A 20,045-nucleotide genomic window follows, 5' to 3' on the forward strand; every position below is an offset into this window, starting at 1 on the left:
CCCTCCCCCGTCCCTATGCCCGACCTTCGCAACCGAAGCCCCAGCAGCCGGCGCCGCAAGAGGCCCCCTTCCTCCTCCGTGCGTTGCTCTGCGTGGTCGCGAGCCAGAGGCGCTGTCTCCCCTTTGTCGCTCCGCATGCCGACGATGAGGACCTCCGTCGCTCGCCGTGGCTGCCAGCTTGACACCGTTCTTCGCACCACGCGCCGCCCTCCTCCCGCGAGCCACCACCGCGGTCCTCGTCGCGGCCGCCCTCCGAGCAGCACGCCGCCGTCGCGGTCCTTGCAGCGGCCGCTGCTGCCCTTCGCCTCATGCGCAAGCGCCACCCTCCTCCAGTGCGTCGCCCCGTCCCCCGTGCAGCTCGCCGCGCCGTGCACCCTCTGCGCACGCCGTCACGGTCCGCCGCCCATCCTCCGCTCAGCACGCCGTCCTCTCAGCGGCGCTCTTCCCCGCGCAGTGCGCCGCGCCGTCACCCCTGTCTCATTCGCAGCCGGCCGGCCGGCCGCCCCGTCCCAACGAGCTCTATTAACTTTTTTTAAACCGGATAGATTACGCATATAACCCTGGTTCTTGATACTCCACCTAGATACTTCGTAAGTCCAGGTTGGAGTAGTAAGGAGTAACGGCTAACCTCAACCGTTAGATTAAAAAAAAATGGATGGCTCATATTAATTTTGGGTATCGTAGAAGAGCTCTAATACAACTAAGCCCTGATCAGTACTCGTATGGGCCGGTCTATGTCAGGGTGGGCATAAAAACCGAGAAACCGAAACCGATAACCGAAAACCCGAGAACCGAAGCCGATTGAACCGAAACCGAAAAACATTTTAATCTTTGGTCAGCAAATTGAAAGAACCGAAGTTTATTCGGTTAATTTGGTCTCTGCCCTCAGTTAACCGAAAACCCCCGAAGAACCGAAGTATTAATACCGTAAGAAAAACAGTCTTCGCTCGATCTTATTGTTCCTGGTTTTCCTTTCTCTCCTGATCTCCAACCCTAGCTGGCGGCCACCGCCATTGCATCCTCTACACACCGGTGGCCGGCGGTCTTCCAGCAGCCGACCTCCTCTTCAATGCCTTCGCCCTGCCCGCTTTTCCCGCTCCGCCTCTCATCTCCAGGTTGGAGTAGTAAGGAGTAACGGCTAACCTCTCCTGCTCTGCCTCTCATCTCCAGCGATGGCGGCGCCACAACAGGCAGGCAGCGACTCAACATCGACTCCTCCGTTTCGGTTACCAATTTTTTCAAAGTAATTTCGGTCCTCAAATTTGGAGAACCGAAGTTCCTAAAAAACCGAAGAACTGAACCGAAGTTTCGGTTTAAACCGAATGCCCACCCTGACGTCTATGGACTGAATCGCGGGCATGCGCCCAACGGCCCAAGTCGCAAGTTCCAACCCAGCGTGGCCCAGTCGCTTCCCATGGTCGGTCGCCACTGACGAAGCCAAGACAAAGAAGTAACGAAGCATGGAAGGCCTCCGGAGTCTCGAATAAACCCCACCCCCGCGGCTCCGCTTCCGTAGCTCTCTCGCCGCCGCCGCCCGTCTCGCGCCGCCGGGACCCAGGCATGACGACGCGCATCGCACCGGGTGTGGGCGCGAACCTCCTCGGGCAGCACTCGGCGGAGCGCAACCAGGACGCCACCACATACGTCGGCAACCTCGACCCGCAGGTTAGGGTTCACCTGGCTCCCCTCCTATCCGCCCCTGTAGATCCCCCGCCTTTTATCTTTTCTCCGTGGGCTGTACTACGCAAGATGGTATCAAATTTCACTATGGATTTTTCCTGCGCGTTAGAAATAGCTGGTCGCTGCTACTGAACCAGAGGTGTGTCCCAAGTCCAGCATTCGAGTAGTCTTAAGTAATGTGGTACTCCCTCCGTGCCATAAAGGTTGGCACGGATTTAAACCAGCTCTAGTTCAAAACCGTGCCAATCTTCATGGAACGGAGGGAGTAGCGTGCATGCATACCGAGAACTTCACTTGTAGCGTGCCGCTTTACCCACACATTATGCATGATAGAGGCGTGCTTGGAGCAATTGGGTGTAGAAGCCGGGATCGCGGGTTGCCGCTGCGTCCCCTGACCCGGCGTCGGTCGACCCAGCTCGGGATCGGGGTCGATGGGGTCGCTTCCCCAAGTAGATCCTCCTCAGTTTTCCCCAAAGGTGATGACCCGCGTCCCGTGATCCTGTTCCTCGACCCGAATGAACCGGGTTCGTGGCAACTATTTGATAGGTATTTTGAGTGTAGTGGATCTTTTTGATTAAGAAGTGTAGTAGAATCTAAATTCTTGTCTCAAATTACCCAAATATGGATGTATCTATTCTTAAAAGTGTCTAGATACATGTAATATTTCGACAACAATTTAGGATCGGAGGGAGTAGTTCCCAATTATATGTATGAAATTGAGATGAACAAGGCCCATGTTGCTGCTTCCTTCATATTGTTATTTTGGATATAGTTACCTCTAGACATCAATCATGTTGCTATCTGATAGTTATAAGTTTGGGATTTATCTTTCCCTCCTCCAGCAGGAATTAATAAACACATGGATCTCTTTGTGTGCTTATAATGATTGTAACAACTCAGTCATGGGCCTCCTTTAAGAAATTAAAAACACTTAAAGAACTTGAGCTCGCATTGCACAACTGCTTATTTCTCCCTTTGATATATCATTACTTCCAGGCATCCATGTTGATAGTTCCCCCATATTTTGCAGGTTTCTGAGGAGTTACTGTGGGAGTTGTTTGTCCAAGCAGGGCCTGTTGGTAAGTAGTTTTTTATTCCCTTAGAAGAGGGTGCTTTTATTGTCCTACAACACTATGGTTGATTTTGTTCTAGAAGTATCTTTCAGTATCTGTTGTATCTGACTTTTTATGTTGGCTGCAGAACTGTGGATAGTCTGTTTGACCATTTCCTCTTTTTTATATCATATCGCAAAATGGAAATTCATTTCAGGATATAATCTGAATCCATTACTATGATATTGATCAATAGATGTTCCTTATTTTATTTCCAGTTAATGTCTATGTCCCGAAAGACAGAGTTACAAACTTACACCAGGGCTACGGATTTGTAGAATTCAGAAGTGAGGAAGATGCAGATTATGTAAGTCTTTGTTTGGTATACCAGAAAAATCCATTTTTATCTTCATTTATCATCTAGATGCATTCAATTGGCCATCTGTTTCTCTAAACTGCTTTCTTTTTGTAGGCTATTAAAATTCTGAACATGCTCAAGCTATATGGAAAGCCAATAAGAGTAAACAAGGTGAGCATCTCTCTCGATTGCACAGCCCCCTTTTGTGTTTGGTTCTTGTATTAGTAATTGTAGCAGGCACGGAATAGTCTACTTGAAGGGACATCAGATCACTTAGAATTTTAATTTCATGATAGTGGGTAGCTTAATCTCGGGTGCTTCAAATTAGGATGATACTTCTTCGAACTTCGAGGCTAAATACCATTGCACGGGGGAGGGGCCGGGGGTTAATATTGCTCATTTCTCCGATGTAATTAGGGTTGATCATCATCCTGTGGTAAACCTTCTAATTGACGTGCTAGCTCTAGGTTACTTAGTACGTAGGTTGGTTCCATGTGTGGGTAAACCTTCTAATTGACGTGCTAGCTCTAGGTTACTTAGTACGTAGGTTGGTTCCATGTGTGGCCTGTCACATTTTTTGATGGTGTCATGTGTTTCAAATATTCATGAATAATGTAAGACTTTCGGCTATATGCATTCTAGATGCAGAGGATGGAGGTAATAAAGCTTCCATTTTCTAAAAAAAACCTTCTAATTGACAGGGTCAACACCTTACAATGAGTTCTCATATTCATTTTACAAAACTATTGCTCTCTGCCCGCTTTAAGTTTCTTTCATTCTGTTTAGTCATTTTGAATTTGGGTAATCATGAAACTAGGATCTTAATCACATTGACTTAATATATATTATATCATCTTATTCCAGGCTTCCCAAGACAAGAAGAGTCTGGATGTAGGAGCAAATCTTTTTATTGGCAATCTTGATCCGGTAAAAGCATATTTACCTTCATTAGTTGATCATAGTCACATTAATTGTGACTAATGGTTTTGTGTTCTCTTTTTCAACAGGAAGTCGACGAGAAACTCCTCTATGACACATTCAGTGCATTTGGAGTGATTGTGACCAATCCTAAGGTGAACTCTTTACTCTTGTAAACTTTACCCTGCAAGCGACATTAGTATGTGCTTTTTTAGCACTAGTCTTTTGTTATTCTCCAGTATGAAACATGAACTGTGGCTAGGCTTAAATTTCACCTAATACCATTAAGTTTACACGTCATAGTTGAACTACTTTATAGTCTAACATGTGTTAGTAGCACTTATGTGGTGATATCTTGTTGATTGAATCTTTTTTTACGGAGTAACAGTCTTTGAGCTCCAGTTCTGTTCATGTGTACCATCATAGAGACTGAATGAATTAAAATATTCTGTTCCCATTTCCCTTTGCATATTTGACATAAATGCAAGTGCTAGTGGTCACATATAGTCTGTATTAAAAATTTCTTTGGTTTTCTCAAGATAATGCGAGACCCTGAAACTGGAAATTCCCGAGGTTTTGGCTTTGTTAGCTATGACTCCTTTGAATCGTCTGATCAAGCAATAGAGGTAATGTCATTGTCACAATACCACTTTGTGATTTGGGCCTTTTGGCTTATTGTGATTCTCGCGTATGTCAACTATTACTTTCCCTGTTGTAATTTTCCAGGCCATGAACAACCAACATTTATGTAATCGGCCAATCACTGTCTCTTATGCGTACAAGAAAGACACAAAAGGAGAGCGCCACGGCACACCAGCTGGTATTTTTTTTTTCCCAAATATCTGTTGGGTTATTTGTCTTCTTGTACAATGACACGGAACAACTCGATTATGTTGATATTCAGTTCCTGGAAAAGGATACCGGATATGGTCATTTAGTCTTCTCAAGTTGTTACACATAAGCAAGTAAAAATTCCATTCTGGATCTGGACTCTGGATCGACATACTTCTCCGAGAATACAGTCTGTGTTTTTGACATTTTAAGGTTACAAATTCTGTATGTCTTTGAGGGTCTGGTATCTTGATCTCATGGGGTTACAATTTTCACTACAGCCATTTGAACTATTATACCATTCAGTGGACATACTGGATCTTGATCTTATGGGTTACAATTTTCACTACAGCCATTTGAACTATTATATGTTAACCAATATCTATATCACATTGCAAATTGTCATTGCTCTTATCCCTATTGCAGACTACATATTCTTAGAGGTTGTCCCTGAAAATCTGATTTGCCTTTTGGTAAAAATTGTGCTCTACTTCCTCTAGTTGTTCACACAATTTTAATTATCAAATCCTTTGTTGTCTTTTGGCAGAGAGGTTGCTGGCAGCGAACAACCCAGGATCCCAGAAGCATAGGCCGCACACAATGTTTGCAACTGCTCCACCTACCCAAGGGCTTCAAAATGGTGGTGTTAGTGCTCCTGTGCCACGACCTTTTGCCAATGGGAATGTCCAGGGACAGATTCAACACGTTAGGCTACCGCCGCCACCTATTGGGCAATACCCTCCTCAAATGCAGATGCATGGGCAGCCTGCTTGGCCTGGTCCACCGAATATGCAAATGCCACCCCCCATGCAACAGCAACTTCAGTACAGGCTTCCAGGGATGCCACCGCCACAAAACGTGATGCCTCCTCCTCATCACATGGCTAGGCCACCGCCGCCGCCTCCCAATATGCAAGCTCCACCTATGTGGAGGCCACCCCCACCTCCACAACATGCTGGCGGAATGCCACCGCCCCCAATGTCAATGCCACCACCGCCACCACCACCTTCTGGTTAAAAGTATGCAGGGGTTCTTCCATTGGGTCAATTTGGCACACTGTAACTGTAGACTGAGACAATGTTAACCCCTTTTTTTTACATATTGCCATGTACTCCGTAAGTTGCAAGCTGCAAACACTAGGAGAACATCAGACATGGGAGAATTAGCGAACAGTGCTACAAATGCTCGAGATTAAAGGTTGTTTGTATTCTGTTCAAAATGCATGAATTTTGGTGATCATATGTATTCCCCATCACTCCTAGTGTGGGTTCTGCTGATTTGAGCTCTGCTTAGGAGAGTTATTTTCATCATGACATTCTTATTGTAAGAAAATTGTAATCCCTCCTACCCATATTACTTGTCGAACTATTACATGTATGTAGATGTTTTAAAGCATAGATACATCCATATTTGATTAAATTTGAGACAATTAATATGGGCTGGAGGGAGCATTTTTTAAGCCCTTGTGGGAAACAATTGCAGTTTAACTTTGGGCCTTTTGAATCATGGCAAAACAGATATTGCTATGCTTGCAAACAGATTGTATAGCTCTTTTTTCTCAACAAGTCCCCGTCAATAACCAACCACTACAAACTCGTTTTCAGAGCACATTTGCTACATTGATGTTGGCTAGGTCGCACGGCATACTGGATTTCTGGAATGCTATTAACGGCCCTCGATTTTTCTTAAGTGGCGAGCAGCAAAATCATGATTTTTAAAAGTGTAAAATACAGTTGGAGATGGTAACTCTATTTTAAAAGGTTCAAGTTAGTTTCTAAACTTTGAAAATGCATGTTTCAGTCCTAATATTTTTTGAATTTGATCATCACATGTCCTATTGTATGAGCTCGTGGTCGTTTGACAAATGTCACGTAGGCCCGGACCCACCTGTCGTTAACCCTTTGATGGGTAAACTTGCAAATACCCTATTTGTCTCTCCGTCCTCACCCGCGGTCCCTCTCTCTGTCTGCTCTCTTCCCCCCTATGAATCCTGGCCGCCGCCGACGTTTGGGGTGCACTCTTGACATCGACGGCGATGAAGAGAGAGAAAAAGACTGCAACGGTGGCTGCAGCCGGAGCAACAACTCATCTTATCCACCTCCCAACTATTTTGCTTGAGTGTCCCATGTCGTCGGCCTCCTCGTCGTCGCCGGTGATTTGGTGAAGGGGGAGGGATGGACCTCGGGTGGGAAAGGAGAAGAATGCAAGGGGTATTTTGCAAATTTAACATCGAAAGGTGTCGATTTCGACAAAATAGACCTCGTGACGAAACTAAATCACAAAATGAACTCCGCGCCAAACTATTTCATTGATCTAACCCTTTTGCTCGGCACCCAACATAGGGGTGTTATAGTCCATATCTCAGCGTCTAATCCGTGGGCGCTATCCCTCTGCCAACGTGGCAAAGCCCATCCAACGTGGCCAGTCCAAGGCCCACACGACGTATGTGTAGGCCTAATTCACGGGAGCTATGGTCGCTATGGCGTGAAATCACTGCAGGAAATCGCAGAAAAAATCAAGTTGCCGTTTCAATTGTTGAAGGAATTAACGGCCCAGCTTTTTTTTAAGGCAACGGCCCAGCTTAACTGTAGGCGTGGATGACAACTAACCGGGCAAAAAAATCGCGTCTGTTTCTGCATGTGTGACTTCGTACGAGGAGAAAAGGGGCACGCGTGGGGCGTTTCTTCTCCCGATCTAAATGCTGTGGTAGTTACGAGAAGCAAAATGATCTGGTGTACCAGGGAATCGGCAAGATCGGCCTAGGCGTACGAGACAATCGGCGAATTTCACCTACTGTTTCACCTGCCAAGAGAAACAGACGCATGCATAGCTAGGCTTGATACGTTTCACTCGTGGCTGCCAAATCAAGCAATTAATCAGGATGCAATTAACGAGGAAGGACGCGTGTACTTGGGCCATGCATGGCAGCAAATCGACTAATCAAGGAGGAAAGAACGTGTATTGATTGAAAAAGAAGTTGGAGAGGCGTAGCGCGGCCCTTTTTTGTGTGTGTGTGTGTGTGTGGGGGGGGGGGGGGAGCAGCCGGCGGTTTCCAATTAGGGAATAACTGCTATTGCCGATTTTATTGGAGGAGGCACGCGCTCACTTCGTGCGAGAGGAGAGTAGCGCCCAACGCCCGGGCGTGAACCCTGTGGACTTGGAAATTTTGGTTGCTTTCCTAGATGAAACGGTACTGGAAATTAGGCCTCAAATTATAAATATCATAGCGCCCAGCTCTCAGGCGCGAAGCCTGTGGGTATAGCGCCCGTGCGTCAGGGGTTACACAACCGCGTGTGGGGCCTGGGCTGGCCACGTTGGCAGGGGGATAGCGTCTCATGGAGTGGCGCTGAGCTATGAAGGATAAAAGGGTTAGATCTGTGGAATAGTTTGGTGCCGAGTTCATTTTATGAAATGGTTTCGCCTCGAGGTCTTTTCTGTCGAAATCGACTCGAAAGGTTATCCAATATGTGGGCCTAGGCCTACGTGGCCTTGGTCACATGACCAAGTCACCAGGTCAGACGGATGCATACACAACTAGGACCTGTGATGAACAACTAAAAAAGATTACAACGCAAACTTGCATTTTCAAAGTTTAGGGATAAACTTGACATTGGTCAAACGGCCACATCACCGGGTCAAGAACACATGCACAAATAGGACGTGTGATAAACAACTTAAAAAAGATTAAGACCCACTTTTCAAAGTTAAGGGACTAACTTGGCATCTTTAAAACAAAATTAGGACCTCGTGTATGTTACTTTTTTAAAATGACAATAACTTTGGATCAGGTTCAGCTTTCCCTTGAAAACCACAGATACCTGTAATTTCTTTTTCTTTGGCAGAGATTACAGAGATGTTAGAGTTAATAAGCATGAACGAATCAGTGAATCATTTGCAACAGCTAAAGGTGATGCTAGCCTGCAGTATACCCACCCCATCCCATGTGCTGCTGGCACATGATGGATATCTATAATATATCTACCCCTGCTGCCTATCTCCCTAGTGTCAACTCCCCCCTCATTTCCTCCTTCCCTTTTTCCTACCTTTCCCAGTTGAATCATAGTAGCAATCAAGTAACGTCCTGATTGGGTCTTACAATGGGTGCAAGCATACTAGAGCAAAGACCAGCAGAGAGGCCAATGATGGTATCAAGTGAGATCGGCAGCTGATCCAATCGCCGCCGTTGGCATAGACCATTCCGAGGACGCCATACCCGTTGCCTCTGCCTCCAGAGGCACCACCGCCGGTGCTCACTCCGGCGTAGTTGACCCCGGCGTACGCCGCCGCCTCCCCGTTGTCCCTGCAAGAGAGGAGGAACACACATTTTTAGGACGCTGTGAGCCTGTGAATCTCAGATCTACTACCACTGCTGTCTGATCACGAGGGTACGCTGGAATAAGAACTGGATTCCGAAGAACATTGCGGCGGCACGGGACGACAGAAAGGACGAATCATTTTTCTTTTCTCTTATGGAGTTAGAGTATAACGGAGACACTGCCGTTCTCTTCTCGGTTGGCTCTGTCCTATCAAGAGGTCCTTTGTAAGTAGGGCCCCGACAAAAGGACAGTATCTAGATCTAATAACGCTATAAGAATAGCATTACCTTTGTCTCCTCGGTACTACTATAACATGTAGAGTACGATTCTTCGCCTTTTCATCTGGGAGTATTTGCATTATTTTTTAGCAAAATTGGGTCCAGGATTCGTCGACAAAATCAGCCATCAGTGGCGTACATGTGGATGTGGAGCTTCAGAGCTACTCTCGCTACTCGATAACGCTACCACACATGCATTCCTGATCCTGAGCACGCGACGACCTTTTTTTTGTTTTGTTTTCAGCCGCTTTTGGCACAAGTGCGGAAAAAAGAATGATCGTTGTACCTCAAAAAAGAATGATCGTCGGAGAAGAACGCTTGACAGGACTGACAAAAAGAATACGGCATATAATTTCTACGTACAGGAACCCCTAAACCGGTTTGGCGAAGAGGTTGCATGCATGTGAAATTACAGAACGATGGCCCATAAGCCGGGTTTTTGGTGGTCCGGTGTAACCGTGTAAGAACGCTTGACTGAACGATGGCCCAGGCAAAACTGATCAGTAGATCACTGATCGCAAGGTTCAAGAAAATCGAGGAGGGGCTCAGGGGCACCCGGGCACTGGTCGCACGGTTTTCCCCGCTTGACTGGAGCACGAAGGACGGACAAAAAATTTCCTTTATCCCATCACTGGAGTACGTCTTGTTTTGTCAGTGCTGCGCTGCAGTACACCACTAGAGGGAGGGAGGACTCGTTGTTTACCATTAATCCACTAGTACGAAGAACATTTTAGTACTAACCAGTCACTTATGGAACAGGTAGCTGGCAGGTTAAGCACCAGCTCGCCGCACTTTGCCTGCACCATCCTTTGTTTCTGTAGATACCGGCCGACATGGCTCGGGCAGTGCATTGTACTCAGACTGAGGGCAAAGGTTTACAGCGGAGTACTCCTAATTAATCACGGTGGGCGCGGCGGCGGGGTTAGTTGGTCGTGCATTCCCACGCAAGATTAGCCTTCCTTTCTGAGCGCGGGGGAAAGAGGCAAAAAAGAGCCAAGGGGAATGGGCGGAGAAATCTACCGGAATCTACTCGACCTGTTTGCTGGCGGCGAGCACGGTGCCCGGCGCGCACTCCGGCGACCGATGTCCGTTGCAGAAAGGCAAAAGGGCCGTTGAGTGTTTTAAGAAGACGATCCAAAAGGCCTATAAAGGTGTTCTACGTGGAGCCCACTTATCGGCGGTACACCGATTGGATGGAGATATTTCATTCCCCGCGCCCTCACGACGCATCCACCCCACGTATATACCGCGAACGATAAAGCGTTGCCGGCGTGGAGGCGTGGAGCCGGCGTGTCAATCCTGACCGTGAGATGGAAGGAAGGAAGGAAAAAGGGACGTACCTAGGGCCGCCGAGGACGCCGGCGCCGATGGTGAGCTGGTCGACGAGCGCGGAGGACTTGGGGTCTATGCTGGAGGCCTTCTGGTAGATGTCCTCCATGCCTTCACCCGAGGGCACGAAGAAGGCGCCGTTCACCATCATGTCCCCCTCCGTCCGCCAGTTCCACCCGTTCCACTGCCCTTCCGCCGTGTCCACCCGCTTCGTCACCTGAAAAAGGTCTCACCGTTAACATTCTCCTCGGGGATTGCCAGACAGAACAGGGGAGATGCGATGCACGAGCCTCGGATGCTCGGTGCAGCACCCCTGGACCCAAGATTTGGCAAGAAGCACGAGCATGACGCGGCTTTCCTAAAAGAAATCCGAAAAGAAAATGTTTCCCGAGACCATCATTGCTAACCAAGACCCCATCCACGCCCTCAGTCTCAGATGGTGGGACCAAAAATTCAGAAAATATCTTAGAAGACGGTGAATAAATTCCTTGGCTTTTACAGCGCAATTCTGACTTTTGAGCTGAGTTGAAGAGAAAACACACACGGAAAAAAATGGACATGAAAGAACAGGACGACGTTCACTATAGTACACACTGGCATGGCAACCACCGTGCGGGGTACACACGCGGACACACCCTTCGCATCCCCACCCAAAACTGAACAAGAATCCAAACGAAGGGGGTGAAAGAAAAACAGAACTCGCCAAGCAAAGAAAAGAAGAGAACGGAGCAAACTGAAGAAGAGCAAGAAACGAAAGAACACAACACGGCACGGCAAAGGGAACGCACCTCCTTGGCGTTGGGGTTGGCGGGGGCGATGTAGCGGTTGCCCTGGGAGTTGATGGTGGGGCTGGCGCTGCCGCCGATGGCGTACATCTCCCAGGCGGTGTAGTCGTTGTTGACGATGTGGAAGTAGCCGCGGCGGCATCGGGGCATCCGCTGCACGAGCTGGACCCCGAAGTGGTTGAATGCGATGGTGACCTGCATCCCGGAGTCCGGCAGGTAGTCGTCGCTGTGGCCCAGCAACATCACCTCGTTGTGGTGCGAGAAGTAGGAGTTGGAGACGGTGATGGCCGTGGATCCCATGATGGCGTCCACCAGCCCGTCCGCGCACCGGGACAGCGCGCAGTGGTCGACCCACACGTCCCGGGCCGAGTAGAGCGAGATGCCGTCGCCGTCCGACCGGGTCCGCCACCCGCTGTGCGTCGGCGACGACCGGACGTTGGCGTTCCCCGCCGGCACGCAGTCGTGCACGTGGATGTTGTGGATGATGACGTTGGACACGTACTGCAGCGTGATGCAGGCGCCGCCCGCCCCGACGTGGACGTTGGCGCCACGACCGTCGATGGTCTTGTAGGAGTTGACCAGGAGCTCCTCGTTGAGCCGGATGGTCATGTCGGCGGCGAAGACGATCCACAGGGGCCCTTCCTGGATCACGGCGTGGCGGAGCGTGCCAGGGGACGGGTTCACGGGGTCGCGGTCCGAGGAGTCTGTCACCACGTACAAGGGCCCCCCTTTGCCGCCCAGCGCGTTGCGGCCAAACCCGATGCCGCAGTCGGCCAGCCGCTGCCGGTCCTGGCGCCAGTCCGTGCCCGCGCAACGCCAGCAGTCGTCGATTGGGTTGCCTGTCATGCACCCGCCGCCGGACTCCTGCATCCGCCGTCGCGACGTCGCCACCTTGCTGCCGTTCGCATAGCGGAAGAAACGCGTAAGAAAGGTTGCACATTTGTGGCCCGGACAACACAAACATTGGGCGTTTGCTATGTTGCGCTGAGGGAATTCGGGGGAAGAGTGTACCTGTGGAAGTCGGCGACGACGGCGGCGGGTTCCGGGAGAGAGGCGTTGAGGAGGGGATGGGAGGAGGCCGTTGCCCCGAGCAGCAGGAGGGGGAGGAGGAAGATAATGCGGGTGGATTTGGGGGCTCCGGCCATGGCTTCTTGGCTGGATTAGAGGGGTCGGAGTGGAGACGCAGTGGATTTTATAGCAATGCAGCAGACTGGCAGCGGGCGGCAGAGCGAGGTGGGCAATGGCGGTGAGAAGGGTGAAGCTTTCGACATTTGGGGCTTGGGGTTGTGACAGCAATGGGGGAAGGAAGTTCAGGAGTGGTGTGAATGTACAAGGGGAGGGAGGAACTCTGAGGAGAGGGGAGATGATTTGGAATCTCCTTGAGAAGATATCTTCCTTGCTTGTTAAAGATGTAGAGGAGAGGGGGTGAGAGGGGAGAATGTTTGTGAGAAAATAAAAGGACAAAGATGCAAAATGTAAGAGGAAGGGAAAGAGGGGTACACCGTACACCAGAGAAGAGCAATTGGACCATGGCAGCAGATCTGATGCACTGATGCACTCGTGCAGCAGCCGTCTCTGCTTTAGCCGAAGTAGCATGGAAAATGTTGGAAATTTCCGATGTAAAAGTTTGCAAGGAGGGAAGAGGAATGTTTGGATTATCAGACTTCTTCATTAGTCTTATTAGCTTGTGGAACCGTCTGTGTCTGGAAGCACTTCGTACGTTTTTCTATAATTTGGATGCGCTAGCGTTTGGAGCTGCACCTCGTACATTTTCTATAATCAGAACGCTTCGGTGTTTTGATTAGCAGTTTATCACCTTGCACATTTTTTTAAATCAGAATGCCCTGTGTTTGGATTAGCTCGTGAATACACTTTTCTGAAGCTGAGTCGGTAGATTTTGAGATTGCTCTACGTCTCGGTGTTAACAGATACTGGTGGAGCCCGTACGTTGCTACAGATTCACAAAATCATGCAGGTCAGGAATGTTACTTTCACATTCATTGTTTCATATGAAAGCGGGTCAAATAGAAATTGGTTCCTCCATGCATAGCCATACTCTTGAATGTGTGTTATATAAAATTATAGTCCACATGTTCTTTTTTTTTGCGGGTGAATAATCCACATGTTCACTTGGACAATGAACACCCAAACTGACCTCAACTTTAACCGCAACCGTCGTGGCCTGGTCAACCTCATTGCCGGCGGTAAGGTCCGTCTGAGTGCAATTTGCACACCAACAGGCAGCCAGAGTTGAATGGGGGTTGGGAACAATTAAGAGAGACGAGCACGCACCTCTCCTGACTCGCTTTGACGACCTTGCCGTCGACCTGGAGGCTGCGGGTGGCAAACTCGACCCCGATGGTGGACTTGGACTCGAGGCAGAACTTTTCACGGTGAACTGCAACAACAGGTTAGACTTGTCGATGCTGGAGTCACTGATGATCACCGCCTTGAAGAGGTAGTCGTAGTTGTCCTCCGCCCTGTACGCGCCGTTGCCGCCACGCTTCTCTGCTCCGCGCGTCGCCTGGTCTTCTTTCTCTGCATATGGAAGCAAAAAACATAACACATTATTGTTTCAGCAATTTCATTCCCCACCTTCCCAACCTTTTCTGTAATGTACAAATCGCATAATTAATCATTCCAATAAAATTCACAATTCAGTATAGCTAGGTATCTTAATTATCTCCCTCTAAGATGAAGCACAACTGGACCTGAAAAGAGAGAAGAGAGAGCATCCACCAACCTGAAAAGATACCCGTGCGTTGCAACGGGATAAAAAGAGATATGCAGAGACATATATTCAGGCAGCCGAGTACTTAGTGATAATTCATTTTCTCACCTGCAGATCATTGAAGCTTGATAATTTGACTATATAGAATAAAATCATGCCACCCCACCTGCAGAAATTGTAGCCCAGCAACCAGTGCTGCAACCTATGTCATCTTCTTCATAAAAATAGTCTTAGCAAAAACACTTGACATAAACTTGGTGGTACAGCAAGTTCCATTTTCATTTGCTCAAACAGATCATCCACTCTTTTTTGCAGCATGTACGTTTCGATGGAGTATTCTCTTCCAACCCAACACTTATGCTTACTGTGAAGTAATGTTCAAGTACCAAACAAGAAGACATATATAGGAGCCAAAACGGTGCAACACAAAGTACTGACGAAAAAGCTTGCTTCTACTCATCATGGATTCGTTCAATGCCCGCAGAATTTAGATTTGTTCTTTTTTTTAACGGGGCAGTTTAGATTTCGTAGTGTCAAATTTAAGCATTAACAACCTTAGGGGAGGCAATTGTGACCCTTTTGTTTCCAGTTCAAAGCATCTGTAGAATTAGGTGGAAGCGGGAATCAAATGGTACCCATAACATTACAAATTCAATTTTCATACAGCTGATCTGGACCTTACAAAATCAAGATAGTCCATACCATAAGCCCTTAAAAGATGCACTCCTCATTCTCCACAAAAAATATGTAGTTTTCATGTTAACAGAAGAACCATAGATGTCATGCCAGTAGCACATGACAACAACTTCTGTACGACTGGTGTGGACGTTGTGTGCCGCTAGATCATGTTCTGCAAATAGACAAGGATGAATGAATAGCAGTCAGTTTAAATACATCTGAATATACTATACACTATATATTGGAATATATGTGTGTGTGTGAGTTCAGGATGTAAGGAGACAGAGCATCATGGAAAATTTGGAATATATTGCAGCGGAATAACTTTTACTGAATGTGTCAATACATAACAAGCACAAGCTTGTAGTATTCCTCTTTTCAGACATTTTGAGTACCAGTCTTTTGAGTACCTTATGCACAACTCCACCCCTGAAAAATCAAAGCAAACAATTATGGAATCGGGTGATATTCATTATTTGGTGCTAAGTACAAATCCAGGTTTTGCACTGAATTGAGTACCAAAAGTCAAGTAGCAAGTCAATTTTTGCAAAGAAGGATAGCTGATAAAGCAGAAAACATATCGATTCTACCATTCATTCAAATCTAAATTTCAGCGGATTGTGTCAGCCTCGTACCAGCTCTGGAGATTTTAACTGCAGTCATGTGCTGCGCCTCATGCATATGCGCATGCCATCCAAAATTAGACATCAAACCAACAAAAATAAGCGGTGTGAACACCAGACTAAGCTGTGGGAAGCCAGTACTTCAGTTCTTCGTTAACAAACCAATCCAAGCATACCAAGATCGATCAAGTAGCTTTGTTGAGAACACTATTAATCGTCCAATTAGCAGCAAGAGAACACTACTTTGCGAGCACACAGGCAGTTGGGACTTGGAAATCCCTAACAGAGAGGTCAATAGTGTAAGACTCTGGGACCGGAATTATACAATTTAGCCCCAATTTGCTAACCTTTGCATAATTCAAGCCTCAGGTTCTTAACCTACGATAAACACCTCAATACATACACGCATTAAAGTGCCCATCGCAGGATTTTGCAACATGAATATCATTACCAAAACTCTACAGAAGAGAGTAGCTACAAAGCTCGTACAAGGAGCAGAATAACAAATGTTAGAAACAGATGACATGTCCCAACATTACATCATTACATTAGCGGAAGTCAAATTATGCCCGAGTACGGACAAGAATACAGCATGGCCTGAAGAGGCTGGAAGCTAGAAGGAAACCCGCCACAAGTCTCAGAACCCTGATCTAGATCTCCTGGCTAAACATCGAATCCAACGTCGTGCTCCACGAAGAAGCTAGCGGCTCATCTGCTCTGCTGGAACCTCTGAAGAAAACAACGTTGCAAAGCAACTGAGTACAAAGTACTCGCAAGACTTACGTGGAGATCTATGCTAGTATGCAACATGTCTCAAAGGAGGGTAAAGTGGGGTTATGCAGCAGCAATATCTGGAGAGACACTCTAATAACAACGTCTAATGAGAGGATGAGAAGCGGCTACCAGGTGTAAGGTGATTACCTATTTACTAAACACCAAACAACACAATCCTCATATCACCCCCTCAACACCCTGTGAGGAAGCAATCCAAAGGACACTCACACTTAAGCAGTTTTAAGCATATCCATGATTAAAGGCTAATTACTACTCAAGTTTAAGAGATTAAGGTGGTTAGTTCTCTATGATCAAGTAATGACCAACCAAGTCGTCCATAACCGCGGACACGGCTTTCCGAAAGATTTATCCCTACAGGGTGTGCCAATTTACCCGTACACGTTCGTCCAACCCTTATTGCCACTCGAGTAGGAACACACAAAAAGGTGTGTCGGCAGGATTGGGCGACACGACGTTTCCAAGCCCCACAACTAATCCAGGGAACCACCCAACTGAGTCTAATCCGAAACGAGAGCCCGGCCGAAGCGTCATACGGACTCAAGAGTTGCGGGAACAGCTGGTGGTGGTTCAGTGTCCGCAGAATGACCACTCCAGACGTGTGCCGCAGTCTTATATGTATGCAAAGTCACCAACAAGTCTCCAAACACAACACCAGTGTATATGCGATATGCCAAATGGAACACCCGAACTATGTGGCCCCTGGAAGAACTATGAAACGAGTACTAAGCCGAGGGGGAACCCATATATTCTCCCACGAGCGGTTAGCGCGAAGTTTCTTGGGTCAGCGAAAACGAGAACTCAGTCCTTAGGTCGGCGCCAATGGAACAAAACACCAATGCGTTAGAGCACGGCCTCCCATCGTTGCCTTGTTACAGTTTAATATCATATCACAGTTTAATAATTGCAATTTAAAATACAGGAAGTAGCATGTGGATGTAGCAATTGTAGAACCCAAGATAAAAGGACACCAGACTCGCAACTAAGCAAGACTTCTAATGACCAAGATGTAGGGCAACAACAAACATGTGACATGGTAATAGGACAAGTAACAAGACATAGGGCAGTAAGTAGAACTGACTAAAGCTATGCAATCCTAGAGGCATCGTGGCAAAACTGAGATCGTAACTTAATGCAAGATTGAGGGAGAAGAAATAGGTAGAATCAACATGGTCAAGGAAGGCTGCTTGCCTGGAGTACTCAATTGCCCGGAATTGAGCAAGAATCCTGAAAGAAGAACACAAGTGTAGTCGTCGTCGTAGGAATCGCAGACTAGGGAGGAAGAAGCAAATACACGACATAAAAGGAAAGTATAAGCATACACGATACATATGGTAATTGATATGAGCAATCAAAGAATGATGCGTGTCATCGGGATGATGCATGTCATAGTATGGAATCTGAAAGTAAATCCGATATACGATTACCAAATTAAATGGAGTCCGAAAATAATACACAAAGCATCTAAACAACTCCATATGCAAGGAATAGAGTTTAATTGATTAACTACACACCACAATGTGATAGTTGTATTAGCATGCATGACAATGACATGAATAGGTGCGATGCATGCTTTAAGACAAGAACAACACAAGGATCCGACTAGGTCGGGGTTGCACACACTAACGGAAACAAGGTACCTGCAACTATCGATACTATCGGTACATACACGGCATCTCATACAACACATACATATCAACAATCGCAACCTACGGGTCTACGCCGAAGAACAGTGGTCTCACGGGACGATCGCACGTTATACCTTGGACACGTGCGGCGTCACGATGTAGAGGAAGTAGTCGACGTAGTCGAGGTAGTCGTACACGTAGTCGTCGTAGGCGAAGTAGCTGTTCATGTAGGCGATGTAGTCGTCGCGGCGAAGTAGGCGTTCAATCGTCGTGGTCGTAGTCGTTCAAGGCTCCATCTTCGTGGTTCGTCGGTCTTCGCGGCACACACCAAGGTCTTGGGCAGCGGCACGGCAAAGCACACGAGGAGCGGCGGCAACAGCACCACATCAACAACACGAAGCCAAGTACGCAGCAAAGGCGCTGGCCAGCAGGGTCCACACGTCAGGTTTTTATTAATTTTAGAAAACAGAAAAGAAAAGGGGAAATGGCCACGGGCCTGGGCTTGGAGATGGGCCAGCAAGGGGCTTGGCTGGGCCTGCGGGCTGGAGGCAGAGGAGACTGGTGGGGGAGCGCTGCAGGCGGGCGGCGCGCGTGGAGGGCGGAGCAGGGAGGAGGTGCGGGGTGAGGAAGCAGGCGAGGGGGCAGGGGAGAGGCGGCACCGGCCGGGGCAGCAGGCGGCGGCGAGGAAAGCGAGGGCGTGCGCGGGGGGAGACGAGGAGGCGGCGCCGGCGAGGGGGTGGCGCGGGGAGAGACAGAGGGCGGCCACGGAAACCGGGCGGCGCGCGGGGAGGGGCGACCAGGGGGAGGCGGAGGCAGGAGGGGCGCGCGCGGCAGGGGAGAGGAGGGCGCGCAGGGCGGACGCGCGCGGAGGAGGGCGTGGGAGCGGCCGGAGGAGAGAGCGGCGCCGGGAAAGAGAGAGGCGGAGCGGGAGCTGGGCGGCGCGCGAGGAGAGGCGGCGCAGGAGGAGGCGGAGCGGCGCCGCGGAAAGAGAGAGGGGGCGCCAGGAAGAGGGAGCTCGGGGGGGCGGCGCCGGCCATGGGAGGAGCTTGCGGGAGAGAGGTTGCGGGGAGAAGAAGGTGGCGGCGGCGGAGGAAAAGGAGGTGAAAGAAAAAGAAAAAGCCAGGAGCTAGCTTTTATTGGCTAGGATTTGCTTAATGGGCTTCTTGGCCAACAAAAGCCTCAAACAAAAATACAAATTTTGCAAATTTAGTTTTCGCAATAAGGATAAGACACAAGATGGAGGTCTAATTAAATCCGGATTTATTTTGTCAAACCAAATTAGGATTTTTACAAAAAATAGTTTTAGGCTTTTGCAAACACGCGAAAAGTCAAACACATTAAAGACAGTTTCGTGCAAAATGAATAATTATTTCATGCCACATGATGCTAATTACATGGCAAGATAAAGATGATGACACGAGCATGACAACATGATGACAACAATTTAAATTACAAAACAGTCCAAAAGGGCTTAAAAGGAAAAGGGTTGGTCTCGAGCTATTACAAATAGTTACCTAAGCGCGGCCGGATGGCTGCTGGACGGCGGTGGAGCTCGGCTGGATGAGGTGACGGCCAAGGGAGAGCGGCTGAAGGAGAGGCAGGCTGGTACCCGGGAGGCGCGTGACGGTTGGGTTCCCGGGATGTGGCGGACGGGCTCGCAGCGTGGTGCTCGCAGCGCACGAGGATGGCGGCGGACGGGCTGCACGGCGAGTGGTGCTTCACGTGGGGTTGCGATGCTGACGCGGCGGCGCAGGCCGGTGGTGGCTGTGCGAAGATGAGGAGGAGGTCGCCGAGGACCACGAGGGGCCGCTGCGCGGAAGCTCTCAGTGCAGGGTGGTAGCCCTATTGCTGGGTCCCAGGGCATGGAGTTAGTCGGGGAGCATTTCGGCAGAGCCGTCCTCGACCGGGAGCACGGTTGCAGCCATGGAGATCTGGTCGGGGAGCGCGGCGGCGGCGGTGGAGATCTCGTACTTCGATGTTGCCGTGGGCGGTGGAGTCCGGCGGCGGCGCCTGTGGAGAGAAAGAGAATAGAGAAAAAGATCGAGG

General features: G+C 48.6%; 2 protein-coding genes across 10 annotated transcripts; one reads left to right on the forward strand and one right to left on the reverse strand.

Moving 5' to 3' along the window:
- The first annotated feature begins 1,431 nt into the window (after nucleotides 1-1,431).
- LOC100822253 (splicing factor 3B subunit 4) lies at nucleotides 1,432-6,345 on the forward strand. 2 transcript variants are annotated; one of them, XM_010236489.3, is made up of 10 exons: nucleotides 1,432-1,665; nucleotides 2,711-2,759; nucleotides 3,011-3,099; nucleotides 3,205-3,261; nucleotides 3,955-4,017; nucleotides 4,098-4,163; nucleotides 4,548-4,634; nucleotides 4,735-4,828; nucleotides 5,387-5,858; nucleotides 5,960-6,345. In XM_010236489.3, exons 1-9 carry the CDS (start codon nucleotides 1,561-1,563, stop codon nucleotides 5,854-5,856), a joined length of 1,080 nt encoding a protein of 359 aa, XP_010234791.1. In that variant the 5' UTR covers nucleotides 1,432-1,560; the 3' UTR covers nucleotides 5,857-5,858; nucleotides 5,960-6,345. The 2 variants fall into 2 exon arrangements, with proteins under 2 accessions (XP_010234791.1, XP_003574000.1); XM_003573952.4 differs by having other exon boundaries at nucleotides 1,433-1,665; nucleotides 5,387-6,342.
- Nucleotides 6,346-8,634: 2,289 nt separating this feature from the next.
- LOC100834927 (probable pectate lyase 5) lies at nucleotides 8,635-16,127 on the reverse strand. Of its 8 annotated transcripts, none has more exons than XM_024462523.1 (6): nucleotides 14,981-16,127; nucleotides 14,291-14,386; nucleotides 12,559-14,085; nucleotides 11,551-12,442; nucleotides 10,774-10,979; nucleotides 8,635-9,139 (listed from the first exon to the last, which is right to left on the reverse strand). In XM_024462523.1, exons 3-6 carry the CDS (start codon nucleotides 12,690-12,692, stop codon nucleotides 8,932-8,934), a joined length of 1,440 nt encoding a protein of 479 aa, XP_024318291.1. In that variant the 5' UTR covers nucleotides 12,693-14,085; nucleotides 14,291-14,386; nucleotides 14,981-16,127; the 3' UTR covers nucleotides 8,635-8,931. The 8 variants fall into 8 exon arrangements, with proteins under 8 accessions (XP_024318291.1, XP_024318292.1, XP_003571838.1 ...); XM_024462524.1 differs by lacking the exon at nucleotides 14,291-14,386 and adding an exon at nucleotides 14,387-14,444; XM_003571790.4 differs by having other exon boundaries at nucleotides 12,559-15,128; nucleotides 15,367-16,127.
- Between the last annotated feature and the right edge of the window lie 3,918 nt (nucleotides 16,128-20,045).

Source organism: Brachypodium distachyon, chromosome 3 (assembly GCF_000005505.3).
Source record: "Brachypodium distachyon strain Bd21 chromosome 3, Brachypodium_distachyon_v3.0, whole genome shotgun sequence".
Classification (NCBI taxonomy): Eukaryota; Viridiplantae; Streptophyta; class Magnoliopsida; order Poales; family Poaceae; genus Brachypodium; species Brachypodium distachyon.